This window comes from Enhydra lutris, unplaced genomic scaffold (genome assembly GCF_002288905.1).
Source record: "Enhydra lutris kenyoni isolate GAN:26980312 unplaced genomic scaffold, ASM228890v2 scaffoldscaffold23, whole genome shotgun sequence".
NCBI lineage: Eukaryota > Metazoa > Chordata > Mammalia > Carnivora > Mustelidae > Enhydra > Enhydra lutris.
Window position 1 is genome coordinate 28,456,312 of NW_019154107.1, and position 16,912 is coordinate 28,473,223.

The window sequence follows — 16,912 nt, forward strand, 5'->3', positions numbered from 1 at the left end:
AGCCAAAGGCAGAGGCTTTAACTCACTGAGCCACCCAGGCACCCCTGGCCTCTTACTTTTGAGGTCTCCTGGACAGATGCTAGGCTGGAAAGATTCATTTCCACATGAGTGGGAGGTGCCCACCCCAAGGTCACTCATCTGAGGTTTTACTGATGAAAAAACTGCCTAAGGTCACACAATTTAGTAAATGGCAGAGCTGGGATTTGAACCCAGGTAGCTAGGCTCCAAGATCTAAGCCTTTACCTACTACATTATATATTCTGTTATATATACAGTTTGGGGAGGACGTAGGTATGAAAATTAATAAAGGGAAACCTTACTAAAATGGGACTCAGGATGCTAGAAGGGGGGGCTGGGTAGAGGAAACTTACTACTCAATGTCAGTTACAGCAAAAAGTATCAATTATAGACCCAACAGAAGTATCTCAACAGGAAAGAACTGGTCAGTTATAAGCCCCCAACAGGGAAAGATATACATTGTGTCTCTTATAAGAAACTGACTACACCTGCAGCTCAGCCACTGAGAAACCATCATTGCTATGAACTCTTGCTTTTCTCCAATAGCCTTTTGTTCCAAACAACCCCTCCCAACATCCTCCTCCATAACAGAATGTTCCTTTCCTTTGTTGATTGGACATGCATATGGTTTTGCCATAGCTTGCTTGTCCTGCGTTGCAAATCTCAGTTATTCCTGAATAAACACATCTTTTGCTGGTAATATAACTGGCAGTTTTATCTTTAAGGTTGACAAAGGGATGTTTGCCAAGCACCCACAGACCCCTACCTGACCCCCTCCAGATTCAGTCCTGCCTTAAGCCATTCTTATGGGTTGGAGTGGACTTCTGGGAATAGGAGGGTTCTGCCTGTCCGGGGAGACTGGGAGAATTTGAGGACCAGAATCTGACTGTGTACTAGAAAGAATAAGGGAGGGAAGGGGATGCGTGGTGGGGTATCCGTTGCTGGTTGTCCCGCTCATGGTAAGCAGGGGCTTCTGGAAATTCAGACTGGCCATTTCTCCCAACTAGCTCACAGCTAGACCGGCAGGCAGACGGAACAACCATTTGCTTAACTGGATAATCATTTGGTTGACTACATAACTCATGGACCCACAGGGAGAGGGGCCATTTGAGGAACGGAGGGTGCCATTTCCTGATGCTGTGTGGTACTGAAAATCTGACTAAATTATGCCCGCTGGGGCCCGGCTGGTGGTCTGATAGCGTAGAAGACAGGCAGCCTCTTGAGGGACTGACAGGCTGGCTGACTGACAGCCCGAGCCGTTGCTGCCTGCCTGGCTGGTTGTGAATGGCTGACTATTGCTGGGAGTCACATCGGGCCCAAGGGAGTGTGTCTGGATGTGGCACTGTCTGATGATATGTAAAGGCAGGGCTACCCTGAGGGAATTTCAGGCTGACTGATGGACAGATCTGTGATGGCCTGATAAGCAACCGTATCTGGTGAGTGACCATCCACCCTGGCCAAATCACAGCATGCTTGACAGACCCCGTGGTCAGTCACATGCCGAGAATGGCTGCCTGGCTGATGGACAACACGATGGAGGGCCCTGAACGAGTCAGAGGCCAGCTGACCCGCTGAAATATTCATGTAGAAACCTGACTGCCTGGCCGTACCAAGTTGGAATCACAGCGGCCCTGAGGGGGCCCCGGTGGGTCAGAGGAGACTGTCCGGACGACTGACCAATGGTGGGCATGCCTCCCCTGAGACATGACAGACCGCTGACCCACTGTCAGGCGGGGGCTTCAGTTGCTGTGACTATTGGCTTTGTGTCTGAGAGGGCGACCTGAGACGCCGGCAATGACAGCCTGTCCTGACCTAACCACGGCCCGCCGGAGGCCACGGCTGGTGGCTGGTGGCTGGTGGCTGTGAGATGGTTTCCCTTGGGGGTTTCAGAGCTGCCCGCGGAGCAAGAGTAGATGGAGAGACCGGCTGCTTGACTGACCGTGTGAAAAAGGGGCAGTCGGAGGGAATGACAGGCTGGCTAAGCGTGTAGTCGTCGTTAGCGCCGTCTGTCTGCCTTAAGAGACTCCCGGCTGGCGCGAGGCTCCAACGGGGGCCGTTGTTGACTGGCAGACAGTGTGAATGGGGGGGCCGGGGTCTCACTAAACAGTTGTCTGTGGTGACGGGACCCATTGTGTGATTTGAGTCTGGGGACCGGCTGAGCAGCCGTACGTGGCGACAGTCCATCTTGGGAGTCACGGCCTGCTTGGGGTTAAAATGCAGTGACGACTGACTGACGGTGGTAATTGGGGGTCTGACAGGACGGAGAATCCCCCGTGCGGCTGGCTAAGAACGTGATTGGCTGACAGCGTGACAGACAGACCGGCGTGCGGGCAGGGCCTCCGGCAACCTTAGTTGTCGCCGCCGCCGCCGCTGCCGCCCAGACGCACTCTGGGAAAGCGCTGGCTAGCACCCGCCTGCGGGACCGAGCTGGGTGGCGGGGAGGGGTCCGGTCACGGCTCGCCGGTTGGTCCGCGCGGGCGCTGCTCGCGGCGCCGCGCGGCCAATAGGCTGCGCGTTCTCGGCCACGCCCGCGCGAGCTCTCTTCTCGCGAGGCCGGTTAGGCCCGAATGTCGTTAGCCGTGGGGAAAGATGGCGGAAAATTTAAAAGGTGAAGCAGTGGCGGCAGCGGCGCGGGCCTGCTGGCCGGGCCGGGTGGGCTGGAGGGGTGGCGTCGCGGGCTCGGGGCCCCGGCGTCCGAGGCCACGGAGCCGGGAGCCGGAAGCCTGGCGCGGAAAGGATGGGGCTCAGGGAGCCCAGGCCTGGCGCGCGGGGCTGGGCGGGGCTGAGGGGAGGGGGCGCGTGCCTCGGAACGCGGCGGGCGCGGGGCTAAGTGGGGACGCGGGAGGAGGGCGCGCGCCCCTGATCGCGACCAGTCGGCGCGCGCACGCGCGGGGGCTTGTCGGGGAGGCCGCGCCCGCGCGCGGGAAAATCGGCCGCCGGTGACCGTTACCCGGTTGGTGTCCACGCGAGACGCCGGAAGGGGAGGGAAGGGAAGGGGACGGACCTCGTTTTCAGAGTGGGGGGACAGAGGAGTCTTCAGGGTGAGGGTACCTCCTTTCCGCGTGATGGGGAAAGGGTTTCCTGTAGAAAAGACTCGCCCGGGAAGAAGGGAAAGGGGTTTCTCTAATAGGAGAGCTGGACTCTCTCGTGTGCAAGGGAAGAGGGGTGACTTTTCCAGTATGTTGGGGAGGGTGGGCTCTTCTGGGTGAGAAAAGCTGCGGGGAGGATGGGCTCCACAGTACGAGGGGGGCCTCTGAAGGCTAGGAATCCACCTGTGGTCAGTGGGGAGCCAGCAGCTGGAGAGGTTAGCTGGGACCACTTTAGTGGTTTAGTTTCAAATGCAAGTTAAGGGGTTTGAAAGGGAGAGGCAGCACAGGGAGAGAGAGGGAAGCGTGGGCACAGGCCGAGTCTCCACTAGGCCTGCCTAAGTGGAGGGGGGGGGTTAGCACACGGCATAATTTTGCAAAGCTCTTGGACGTTTTCAGATTGAGGTCTAGAGTATTTCGTTATGAGTTCAAATGTTTGATTTTTGTAATGGGAAGTAGAAAATATTAAAAATAGGATGAGGACTGACTGTATTTGGAGTAAGTGTTCTGTGGAATGATTTGATAAAATGGCTTCTAAAGCACATTGTGCCTGGAATCAGAAGTCTTTAAAAAAAAAATCCGCATCTTGAAAATTTCTGATAGCCCAAGAAAGGTTCCAGGCATACTTAAAAGAATCGTCAGTAACCTATACTATTTGACGGTTCCTGAATAGAGAGCGTACTACTCCTTTGGGCTTTACCCCTCACAGAAATGTGGATGAGACAGAAAGCCAAAATGCGGGTTCAAAAAAAAACCCAAAACACCTTGCAGGTTTAAAGGACCTAGGCTGATCATTCAAGGAAGCTTCCAGCAATCTAATACCATTCCACAGTATCTTACTCCTAATTCTGAAATTTAAAAAGCTCTGAGAAGTTCAGTTTGGCACCATTCAGTGGCAAAACTAGATTATAAGGTGGGACTATCTTGCCTCTTTATTTCTCCTATTCAATGTGAAAATTCAGATGTTTGCTGCAGAATTACTAATGTGTCTGATTATGGCTTGAAACCCCTGACCACACTGGGGGTGGTAGGTAGTGTGGGGGGCATACCTAGAACTACATTTGTAAAAATCTGCCCCCCAAAAATCTGAATTCCTAAATGCAACTACCCCAGGAATTTCAGATAAGGGTTTCCAGACCAGTCTTTCCAGTTAAGCCTTTGTTTGGTGCCTACAGGTTGTAATCCCATCCCCAACCGTTCCCCCCCCCCCGGGGCAATGCACCCTACTGAGATGGGGGGTTGTTCTTTTTATTTTGCAAAGTGGGGAGAGGGATGATTAGGTCCTGAACACCTGGCAGGTTTGCTGGCAGTTTTAGGAAGAGTATGGAGGGAGTTGGAAGCTCTGGGAATAGATCCCTTTAGGACAATCCAAGCAGCAGATTCCACTTTGAGGTCTACTGCTCCAGCAGTAGCCTTGGAATGAGCACTGGGGTGGAAGAAGTGGCCTGTTTCTGTTGTAGAAGGGAATCAGCATTGGGAAGGCCTGTGGATTAAATCTCACTGACTCTGAGGCAGTCCTTTGGAAGTCCCAGAGAGGATGTGGGGTCTCCTTTGACCCGTGACTTCACCAGGATGCCCAGTAAGTTCTTTCTGGCCTCCTTGTTGTAGGCTGCAGTGTGTGTTGCAAGTCGTCTTGGAATCAGCTACAGGACCTGTGCCGCCTGGCCAAGCTCTCCTGCCCAGCCCTTGGCATCTCCAAGAGGAATCTCTATGACTTTGAAGTCGAGTACCTGTGTGATTACAAGAAGATCCGCGTGAGTCTGGGTGACCGTGGCCAGGGCAGGGGTGTCTCAAGGAAGCTGGCTTACTGTCCCCTTGCCCCCACCCCCACTGCCTGCATCTGTTTCCAAAGGGAATTTTCTCCTCTGGTCTTAAAAAATTAGGTTTAGTAGGACTTCTTATTATCCTCATTTTGCAGGTGAGGAAACTAAGTGGCTTTCTCAGGGGCGGGCAGGAGCCCGAATGAATCCCCTAATAAGTCTCTCTTCCCACCTCCACAGGAATACACACCAGCTGCAGGGTTTGAGGTACTGAGCCCTGGAAGGGAGCCAGTGACAGCTAGCAACTATTGAGCACATCTAGTGTGCTGGGCACTAACTCGCAGAACCTCCTTCAATCCCCCTGGCCATGCTGTGAAATGGGAACTGTTACCATTGCCAGAGCAGGCGACAGCAGGATAAAGAGAACAGACTGGAGCCAGTATGGTGGGGTTCAGATTTTGGCCCTGTAGCCCTGGGATACTTACGCACGTTCTCTGTGGTTCATTTTCCTCATCTGTAAAATGGAGAGGACTAGTATTATCTAGCTCACACAGAGTTGTGAGGGTTAAATTAGTTAATAAGACACAGAAGTTTCTTAGAACAGTACCTGCTACATACTGAAAGCTAGGATGATGTCAGCTTTCCTCCGCCTTAGAGATGAGGGTCTGCAGAGTTAATTAACTTGCCTAAAGCCACACAGCCAAGGAGCCACAGATTCAGAATCTGTACCAGTGTGTCTGCCTGTGGAATCTGTGTGGTTAAACTGTATCGTCTAGCTGCTCTCTGCAAGAAAATATCCCTCTGCCTGCTGAGTGGAGAGCAAACTGTAGGGGGCAAGGGTGGAACTGGGGGTACCTGTGAGGAGGTGAGGAGTCCTCCTACCGGAATCCAGGCGAGCGATGACAGGGGTGGCAGTGACGATGGTTTGAAGTGGTTGGACTCTGGATGTAGTTTGAAGATGAGGCTGACAGGATTTGCTGAGGGTGGATGTGGGGACTGCGGAAAAGAAGTGAAGGTTGTGACTTCCAAGAGTTGGGGCCTGAAACAGCTAGGAGGAGGGAGCTGAATAAATTAAAACTTGGAATTTAGACAGTAGTAAGGGAGAGCAGGTGATTTGAACCTAGGGATCCTCAGGCTAGGGCCCAGGCTTTGTAACCTTATTCCAGACTTATTCCAGACTTATTCCAGAAGAGGTGCGGAGAGTGATCTGGGTCTTACCTACTGGCTCTGGGATGGAGGTCTCACAAGGGCTGGGCCAAGGGTATCACCACTTACAGTGCCCCCATTCCCTGGTCCCCCCCAACAGGAACAAGAGTATTACCTGGTAAAATGGCGCGGATACCCAGACTCAGAGAGCACCTGGGAGCCACGGCAGAATCTCAAGTGTGTGCGCATTCTCAAGCAGTTCCACAAGGACTTAGAGAGGGAGCTGCTCCGGCGGCACCACCGGTCGAAGCCCCCCAGGCACCTGGACCCAAGCTTGGCCAACTACCTGGTACAGAAGGCCAAGCAGAGGCGGGCGCTCCGGCGCTGGGAGCAGGAGCTCAATGCCAAGCGCAGCCACCTGGGACGCATCACGGTGGAGAACGAGGTGGACCTGGATGGCCCCCCGCGGGCTTTCGTATACATCAACGAGTACCGTGTGGGGGAGGGCATCACCCTCAACCAGGTGGCGGTGGGCTGTGAGTGCCAGGACTGTCTGTGGGCCCCCGCCGGAGGCTGCTGCCCTGGGGCGTCCCTGCACAAGTTTGCCTACAACGACCAGGGTCAAGTGCGGCTGCGTGCCGGGCTGCCCATCTATGAGTGCAACTCGCGCTGCCGCTGCGGCTATGACTGCCCCAACCGCGTGGTACAGAAGGGCATCCGCTATGACCTCTGCATCTTCCGCACGGATGACGGGCGTGGCTGGGGCGTCCGCACGCTGGAGAAGATCCGCAAGAACAGCTTCGTCATGGAGTACGTGGGAGAGGTAGGGAGCCGGGGCCCAACGTGTGTGTATGCGTGCGCGCGTGCGGGAGCTCTTCCCGGCCGTATGTTCCCATCGTGTGCGCCCAGCTCGCCTCACTGCATGCCTGCAGCGTCCCTGCTTTTCCTGTCCTGGGAAAGGTGGGGTCGGCTAACCTGAGTGTGACAGGGACATCCTGACAGGGGCACGCATTTCAAGCTGGTAGTTGAAAGCACAGCGAAATACTTCTTGACTGGGTTGACCTCGTGAGGGTACCTGGCAAACAGGAAAGCGGGAACTGAAATCGGGCGTTCCTTTTAACAGGCCATGTGCTCAGCATAGGGTTGCATCACCTGGAAAGGCACTACTTCTCATTTCGCAAGGGTTCAGCTTACCGCCACACAGCGTCTGACCCGGAGGAGTGCCTTTTACTAATGGGAGCACGAGCATCCTGGAGTAGGACGCAGACATGCCTTAACGTGGGCGGCCACTTCTCCACATTTGCAGGACACTAGGGAAAGCCTGGGTATACAGTTGACCCTGGAACAACAGGGCACCAGGGGAGGGGGGTGTGGGGGGAGGGTCGGGGGCGCAAAACCCGTGTAGTCAAATCTGCGTGTACCTTTTGGCTCCCCAGAAACTTAACTATTAGCAGCCTGTTGACCTTACTGATAACTTAAATGGTGGACTGATAAATATTTTACATGTTACATGTATCATATAATGTTCCTTACAGTGAAGTCAGCTAGAGAAAAGAAAATGTTAAGACAATCATAAGGAAGAGAAAAGAACACTTAGAGTCCCCTACTGTATTTATGGAAAAGAAAATCTGCCTGTAGGTGGGCCCATGTCATTCAAACCTGTGTTGTTCAAGGGGCAGCTGGATTAGGCAGGCTGGCCGCTGTACCTACAAGCCCCAGAGCCCAGTGGCCTCGCACATTCGATGTCTCTCTGCTCCCGTCAGTCCAGCCCGGGTGTTCGGGTAGTACCCTTCTGTACAGCGGCATGGCCGCCTGGGCTCCTTCCCTCTTGTGCCTTTGTTGTGCCTTAGAGCCGCCCCTGATCCTCACTCCGCATCCCTGGCAAGCAGGCTGAGAGGGTGGAAGGGGAGGTCACTCATGGGCCAGGCCTGGATACAGCGCCCATCACTGCCACCCACACTCCCTGGCTGGAACCGAGTCCCTGGCCTTACCTTGGTGCAAGGGAGGCTGGGAAGTGTGACTCAGCCGTGTACCTAGGTGGAAAACAAAAGGAGTGTGTGTATGAATAACCAGCAAGTGTCTGCAACAGCAAATGTCATGTTCTAAGGTGGGACGCGGTGTGCATTTGGGGTGGAGCAGTTCTTTTTATGTCAGACCATCTCATGCACTGGGGGAACAATTGACATCCCTGGACCTTGACCATGTAAATCCATGAGAGTGTTGCCATGGTGACAACCCCAGATACCTTCATCTTTCTAGATGTCTCTTAGGGCTGTGGTATAGTTGGGAAGTGACAGAAATGGGCCTAAGGGACACACACCTGAAGGTGTGCACACCGTAGTAATGACACTGATGGAGAGGAGAGACTCCCAATAATGACCCACGAAGTAGGTGCAGTCATAGCCCCACGGGGCAGAGATGATCTAGAGGCAGAGCAGTCCACACTTCAGAGGACCCTGAGAGTCTATAGACAAGAAGTCCACACTCAGATAATCCCGACGGTCTGGAGAAGGAAATGTCCACACATAGAAGGACCTGCCAGTCTGGAGGAAGGAGAAGGTTGCCATACCCCAGAGGGATCCTGACAGTCTGGGACGGGGATCCTGACAATTTGTGGGAAGAGGTGTCTCCGTCCCAGAGTGACCTGAAGGAGAGAACAAGCTCTCCACACTCCACAGGACCCTGGCAGTCCAGCTTAGGCAGTGTCTACACCCACACTATGCTGACAGGAAAAGGAAGTGTCCTCACCCCGGAGGGACTGGGACAGTCTGAAGGAGATGGGGTCTACACCTAAGAGAACTCTGACAGCCTGGAGAAAGTACCCATGCCCTCAGTGTTCTGACCCTCTGTGGGAGGTACCCACACCTCCGAGGGATGCTAACAGTGCAGGAGATGTTAACAGCCTGGAGGGGTGTCACCAGTCTGAAGGGGGACATGTGCACACTCCAGAGCCCCTGACAGCCTGCAGGAGGTGACCAGCCCCCACAGGAGCCCGCTGGTTCTAGAGGAAGTCCAGAAAAGGGAGTGTCTCCAGCCTCACTGTACTGACAATCTCGAGGAAAAGCTCTTTATAACACAGAGGATCCTGATGGGTGAAGAGGAGGGAGAGTGCACAGCCCCTAAGTACCCCAGGGTCCCCTGGTCAGGGTGCTGTTCTTCCTTAGCGTCTACACTCCTCCATGCTGTAAACGTGGGGTGGTCAGGGCTTCTCACCCCTGTGCCCCCTCTTCCTGTTCCACACACACTGTCCTTAAGCTGTTTCTTGGGCTCCCTCCTGCCACAATCTGTGATTTCCAGGCCCCTTCCTGATGCTCTCAGACCTGTGGGGCCTCCTGATCGCACCCACCATAGGTCCCTAGATGCTGCTGAAGCCAAACTCCTCTTCATGTGTCCCCCGTGGGGGGGCAGCACAGCCAAGGTTGGAGGCTGGAGCCGAGCTCCACCACTCAGCAGCAGTCACTCACCCTCTTTGAGCCTCAGTTTCCCAGTCCGTAGAATGGGAATGGTAACAGCACCCACATCATTCACTTGTTATAAGAATTAAGTGAGTCGTGATGTGTGAAGCACTTGGAAGAAGCACTTGAACAGTAAGTCTTTGATAAATGTTAGCCATTACAGTCTGAAATTCAGAAAATCCAAAATGCTCAGAAAACCCAGTCTTTGGTAACCCATATGGCTAGAACACCCAGCCAGACCTGATCTGGGCCGATACGTAACCTAGTTCTCCCACTTGGGGTGAACAGTCATAGATCTCATTATAGGAGTATTCATTTCCTCAGTTACATGGTGCTGTCCCAGACCCTACGGGTATCACATAATAGAGGGCATGCACCCCATATCTGGTCGCCAAGCTGTCCTTCTACAGTGTGGACCTAACACCCGCCCTCCCCTCTCCACACCAACGGTCCCTCCACGCGAGCTGCCTGCCCTCTCCTCTGCACCCTTCCACGTTCCATCAGAACCTCCACCCTCGCCCAGCAGAGAACAGCAGCCTAGCTTATCCATTCTAAGACCTGCATTTGCTTCATATTTTACCAACACTGAAAGGAAGGTGCATCTCACTTAATTAGTTAAATGACAGTATGTTATCGTTTAATTAGCAGTGTTTCCTTTCTTGGGAAAGGGCACATAAAAATAAAGGAGCGTGTTCGACGGGGTTAGATTGGCACTCGGGACCATTTCTGACCATGCTCAGCGTCCAGAACAGAAAAGTCGTTCACATCCCTGATCGCGCTGGAGCTTTATCACAGCTCCTGTCAGGTCGCTGCTACCACGATCACCCGCCCCCGCCCCCGCACCCCCCAATTCTGCAGACGAGAGCCGAGGCCCAGAGGGAGAGAGGAACGTGCTCTGAGTCACCAAGCTAACAAAGTGGGTAAAAAAAAAAGGCCCAAGTGTCTAAAACTGGTGTGCTGCCAGACCTGGTGGAAGGGTTTTTGGTTTTTTGGCTGAGGAAGCAGGCAGGAGAGCATTCAGGATCCCCTCTCCAGATGGGGGCAGGGCAGCGGCTGGACTCTGAGTCTTCTGGGTCCTGTTCACAGTCAGCACCCTTTCTAGGCTGCCAGCTTCTAGCCCGTCTTCCCCAGTCGTTCTGGACAGCTGCTAGAGAGTGGGGACGGGGCCTGCTCTGTTCCCGAATTTTCTGGGTAGGCCCGCCCTTACGGAGGGAGTGGGACTGGGAAGGCGGCTGGAGAAGGAGCCGTTTGTGCCCTGGAGGGCTCACCGCGTGACTCACTCTGGGGGAGACTCAGGAAGCAGGTAGAGGCGGAATAGGCGGGAAGATGCAGACGGGGAGGACGTGGAAAGGGCAAAGCTGGCTCAGACACCACCCAGCACGCTCGAGAGCCCGCGGAGGCCGCCCTTCGGTCCCAGGCCTGCAGGGGGCTGCAGACAGGCGGCTTCCAGCGCCCGGGCATCAGGAGGCCACAGAGAAGGGACACCTGTGGTGCCAACTTGCAAGGAGTGTGTCCTCGGAAGGCAGAGGAACACGGACCTTGATGTAGCCCTCAGAACGCTTCTGGGGCTCCTGTTGGCGTTCCTCAGGAGAGAGTCCCCACTCTTCAGCCTTGTGTCCAAGCCCTTCTGTGACCCGTAGCTTGCTTTACATGCTGTATTGGTGTTTTGCTGCCCTGGGAACCCGAAGCCCTGGGTTTTCTGACCAGCACCTTGCACTGCGGGTGTCTGAGTCCGTCTCTCTCTCACCAGTCTGTGACCACCCCCTGCCCCAAGAGGGCCGGGACCAGACCTGGTTCCGGTTGTCTCCCCTGACCCAACTGGGACTGCGGTGGGCACCCGGCCTGGTCTCCCGTGTCTCCCCCTGCAGACGCGGGCCCCTGAGTGCTGGGACTGGGTACAGGGTAGGCCTCCTAAAAACCCACTAAATAAACCAGTGAACGAATGAGCCCAGATTTGGACTGTGGGCGAGCCAGGTTCCTCAGAGTGTGGGGTAGCGAGCTGCGGGGCCCAGGTCTCCTCAAGGTGCTCGTGAAGGTCTGGCCGGGAGCAGAGGCTGGAGGTACTGGGGCAAGAGGCAGGGAGGAGACCGCGAGGGCTCCAGCACGGCTGTCCTGCCTGGAGGGAGCGGAGAGTGGTTGTGGCGGGCATGCGGGTAAGCGAGGAAGAAAGCCGGGGCCACTCTGGGTTTGCATCCTGTGGCAGAGGTGGTGGTGGCCAGTGGGTGTCTGATGAGAGGAGAGGTGGGATTGCATTGCCTGTAGGCCCACCACGGGACAGAGGATAGGTCACTGGGCCAGGCAGCAGAGCGAAAAGAAAGGTACTTCGGTGCTTCTGCTTGTGGGCACTGGTCTCTGAGGGGTGGGCGGAGGTAGCAGGAAGCCCGGGAGTGGAGGAGGTGGTCTGCCCTGGTCTGCAGGCACCTGAGGCTGAGGAAGGGGCAGTCTTGGGTCCCATGGGATCCTCCCCCAGAGGAGGGCATGGTTGGCTCTGCTGGGGCATTACCAGAAGGCTGTGGTGGTCGGCCCGGGGGTAGGGGGGACCTGAGGGGCAGACAGCCGAAGACCCAGCTGGGGAGGGGGAAGTGCCTGATGCCTTCCGAGATCCCAGAGATCCCAGTTGCTGGCAGCTCGCGGCATCGGGGCGGAGGGAGAGCACTCACCCGAGCGCTTGCCTCCTTTCTTCCATCTGAGATTCTGGCCTTAGCTGCGTTCTTGCCATCTCAGAATCTCAACGAGGGTCTTGATCTCTCTGGACTGGGGTCTTTTGATATTAAGATTCTACGTTTCTGCCTTCAGCTCACTCGTCTGAGTCTCTCCCCCATTCATTCCACGTCCAGGCCGCTTTCTCCTCCTGGTGTCTTGCCGCCTCGTGGCGCAGCCCAGCGCGGGCACCTTCTCTCGTGCTGCCGCCTCCCTCCCCTGAACACGCACCGCTGTCTGAGCCCTGCTCGTGGTCTCCTCACGGAGTCTCCCTGCGGGTTTTTCTCTCACTGCCGGACCTTGTGGCCGGCCAGTCTCCGGCACCACTGAGAGACTCCAGGCCATCCGGAGGCCTGAGGAGGGGCGGCAGCGGGCAGCTGAGGCCCAGCGGCCTCTCCGGGCGCCCACAGACCCCTGCAATCGCAGCCCCCCCACGTGCCCGGACCTGCCCCCAGCTGAGCTGGCCTTGGCCCTGCTCCCTTGTTAACCGGCCTGGGCCCTGGGAGGGGCTGGGGGGGGGCGGTCAGGAGCTCTGCTGCTTTTCCTGAACCTTCCTGGCCCCTCTCCCCTCACCTGCGGCCCTTTCCCCAGATCATTACCTCAGAGGAGGCGGAGCGGCGGGGCCAGATCTACGACCGCCAGGGCGCCACCTACCTCTTCGACCTGGACTACGTGGAGGACGTGTACACCGTTGATGCCGCCTATTATGGCAACATCTCCCACTTTGTCAACCACAGTGTGGGTACCCCGCAGGTGGGCGGGGGTCGGGAGGAGCAGGCTGGGGCCCCTCCTCACCCTCCCGCTGTTCTTTTTCGCCTAGTGTGACCCCAACCTCCAGGTGTACAACGTCTTCATAGACAACCTCGATGAGCGACTGCCCCGCATCGCTTTCTTCGCCACAAGAACCATCCGGGCAGGGGAGGAGCTCACCTTTGATTACAACATGCAAGGTGGGGGTGGCAAGGGATGGGGGACAGGGGCACACAGTGACATGGGACGTGAGGACCCCTTTCTGAGGAGCTTTAAAATGCCCTTCCTGACTCTTAGTGTCCATCTGGACTCTTGGACCTCTGCCTACCTCTTGGGGGCCCCCTCATTTCCAACCCTTGGATCCCAACCCTGAGATACTCATATAGACTTCTCCCCAGACCCCTGGGATGTAGGGCCTAATAGTTACGACACTCCTCCTGACTCATCTGGATTTCCCCAGTCTCCCCAATCCTCCCCACTTCTCCCCGCTTGGCCTGGCTCAGTCCAAGCATCCAGACACTCTTAAGGCCTCCAGCCAGTCCCCTTCTTAACAAACTAGCCACCTGAGACGCTTAAAGCAGCGGTGGGGGGGGAATCTTTGATAGGAGAGTTCAGGTGCCTCTCTGGATGTATAGGTGACCATTCCTGACTTCTGTCTGATGTGGCCCTTCCCCTGACAGCCCCCAACCTCCCTCCAGAACCCCCACCCCCTGGCTGTCCTACCAGCACCTGTACAGCTCTCCAGTGCTGAGCTCTGGTCCTATCTCCAAACCACCACCAACCCCACAACCCCCTCCTGACCCAAATCCCAGATGTGCTCCCAGCACCCAAGATTCCTAGGTCTCACAGTGAAAAGGGCAGTGGGACACTTCACCTTGGCTTTCTAACAAGTCCCCTCCCCCCCCCGGCTGTGACTCCACAGTGGACCCCGTGGACATGGAGAGCACCCGCATGGACTCCAACTTTGGCCTGGCTGGGCTCCCCGGCTCCCCCAAGAAGCGGGTCCGTATTGAATGCAAGTGTGGGACTGAATCCTGCCGCAAATACCTCTTCTAGCCCTTTGAAGTCTGAGGCCAGATGGCCAGTGGGGCATAAAGTCGCCCGCCCCACCCACCCACCGCTGCCCTCCTGTCGAGGAATGACTGCCAGGGCCTTCTGCCTGCCCCTGCCTGCCCCCCCCGCCCCCCGCCTGCCCCGTGCTTGGGGGATGTGGGGTTGCGGTGAGGACTGACCGACTCCAGGAGTCCCCTTTCCCCATCCCAGCCCCATCTGTGGGTTGCACTTATAAACCCCCACCCACCCTCAGAAGTCATTTTTTAATACCAGGAGCTTCTGTGGTTGAGAGTCATGGCCTATCAGGGTCCAAGGGGTGAACCCAGCCGGGCCCCAGAATGGAAGGATGTTTGCTTTTGTACCTGCTTCTGCCTGGAGCATGAGGGGTCTGTTGCAAGGCCCTCTCCCTACTGCCCCAAGGGTGTGGGGACGCAGCCCCAGGGCAGGCTGATAGCAGAGCCCCGGGTTCCCAGCCTTCCTGTTTCCCCCACCACAGAAACTCTGTGCAAGCGAGAGAAAGGGGATCTCCGGGGCTGGGGCTGGGGCTGGTTTCTGCTCCTGTGCCTGCGCCGGCTGGTGGTGGGCCTCAGAGCCACAGGGTCTCTCTTTCAGGCTTGCACAGCTGAGAAGTGGACACTCCTATGTCACTGGGAGAGGGGTGGGTGCCCTTGGCCCCCTGACAGTGAGAGGGTAGTCCGGACTTGGCCAGCCCTCACAGTGGGGGCCAGGTCTGCCTTTGAGGGTGCATACACAAAGGCACCCTGGGGCTCTTAATGGTGTGTTGGGGGCCGGGAGCCCCGACCTGGGGCCTGACGACTGCTGGGACTTCGTAGAGCTGAACTGAGACCTAGCTAGGCTGTAGATAGCACTTAGGACAAAAATGTGCGTTGATGGGGTGTTGGCAAGGTGCTGGGCACTGGGCAGAGCACCTGACCCGTGTGGATTGTCTCAGGGAAGCCTTGGAAACTCTGGAGGTGGACCCCAGAAAAGGGTGCACATGGCAGAAGGCAAAGGACAGACCAAGAAGGGCGGGGAGGGGGCGGGCCTGGTTTACCCGGGAGGGTATGGCGAGGTGACAGGATCCCCTGCCCCCTGCTTTCCCCGGCCCCCAGGCCCTCTGCACTCACCTTGGGTCCACTGGTCGCAAAAGTGACCTGCCCACAAACAGACACAAGGCAAAGGCTCTGATGGCTGCCTTGCCCCTTGCTTCCCCCGTGAGGTCTTCTCTAGGAAGCCTTCCCTGACTACCTGTGCTCAGAGTGCCCCTATGTGAGACTGTGCCCTGCCACCAGATGCCAGACCTGTGTGTGTGTCTGTGTGTGTCCGTGCTCCCTGCCCCCCAGACTGACCTTCAGGCATGGACTGAGTCTGATTCTCCTCTTGTATATCCCTTGGCCCTACCTGGCCTGGGGTGGGCATCAATAAAACAAATCAATGTCTGAACAAACCAAGGTGTGGGGATTGAAGACCTTGTGGGGGGGGTTGGAGGCATGAGAGGGTGGGCGCTGGGGTGCCCAGGAACGTGTTCCTTGGACCGCAGCGATCTGCTGGAACGCTTCCACAAGGAACCGCCTGTGCCATCATCATAGATCATGGGACCTAAAATAAGCTTGCTTTTTAAAACTGAACTTTTAAAACGCACCAAGAAAAAGCAAACTGAATCTGGGGCACCGGGGTGGCACAGACGGCTGAGGGTCCGACTCTTGGTTTCAACTCAGGTCGTGATCTCGGGGTCTTGAGATGGAGCCCTGTGTTGGGGTCTGTGTTCCGTGCACAGTCTGCTTGGGGTTCTCTCCCTCCGCCCCCTGCTGCTGCTCGCTGGCGTGCACTGTCTTTCTCTCAAATAAATAATTCTTTCAAAAAAGAAACTAAATCTATTGCTGTCTAAATGAACAAACCATTATCACTTGTCATAAACAAAAATAAATACAGTAGAAATAGAGAAATATGATACAATTCGAGCTGGAACCCCTCTGCTCTTAGAGGCTTTGAACCCAAAGCCTACCTACTGCAGAGAGAAAAGGCTCTGCCTACCGGGGAAGCTTTTTCCACAGATACTCCTTGAGTGCCTCTCTGTGCCGGGGCAGAAAGCAGAGAACAGAGATGACCTTTCCAAAAAACTTGTTTTCATTGCTTCTCGGAGTGAGCGCCCGTGTCCTTTCCTTTGCTTGAGAGACCTCATATGTGGTGACACAGATACCTATTTTGAAGACCTCCCACACAGGTGACAGAATCCTAAATGGCTCAGAGAGATCACAGGGCAGCTAGGACACAGGCTTCCAAACAGCTCATAGGCCTCATTATACCTGGATATGGACCCTAGAACTCTGAGACCACGCACCCTGGGAGACCCAGTTCCAAGCAGCTCTGAGATCTCGCACCCAGACACAGACCCCAGACCTCAGAGGCTGCGCTGGAACTATGGGACAGACTCCCCAAGAGCTCCAAGACCTCGACTGTCAAATATATACAGTGGGATTCAGAGCCCCAGCTACATTAGAGAATGAGCTTTCTGGGATAGAAATACAAGGATACAACCTGGGACACTGCCACCCAAGCTATGTGGAGCCTTTATACCCCAATCGTGAACTCCCAAACCATTTGGAGAACTCATCCTGGGGGCAGACAGCCCCAAAATGGAGATGTGACACCCTGGACACAGACTGCCCAAACACTGAGACCTCACACTCCGAGCACAGCTTCCTAAATGATTCTGAATCCTCACACTTTGGACACAGACCCCCAAACTGCTCAGAGAGACAGCCTGGAAAGTAGGACACCAAACATCCCAGAGACCTCTCCCTAGAACAGTGTCACAAACGACTCAGAGACTCATCTTAGACGTAGACTCCAGAAAACACAGCAATCTCACAGCCCAGAAACAGACCCTGTTTAGAGAATGCAAGCCTTGGAAAACAATCTATATGCAGCCCAGTGACCCCAC

At 55.8% G+C, this 16,912-nt stretch overlaps 1 protein-coding gene across 1 annotated transcript; it reads left to right on the forward strand.

The window, feature by feature from the left end:
• Positions 1 to 2,580: 2,580 nt before the first annotated feature.
• Positions 2,581 to 14,084, forward strand: LOC111150521 (suppressor of variegation 3-9 homolog 1). The gene is made up of 6 exons (XM_022508014.1): positions 2,581 to 2,626; positions 4,713 to 4,858; positions 6,171 to 6,833; positions 12,757 to 12,903; positions 12,986 to 13,115; positions 13,838 to 14,084. Exons 1-6 carry the CDS (start codon positions 2,608 to 2,610, stop codon positions 13,969 to 13,971), a joined length of 1,239 nt encoding a protein of 412 aa, XP_022363722.1. The 5' UTR covers positions 2,581 to 2,607; the 3' UTR covers positions 13,972 to 14,084.
• The last annotated feature ends 2,828 nt before the right edge of the window (positions 14,085 to 16,912 follow it).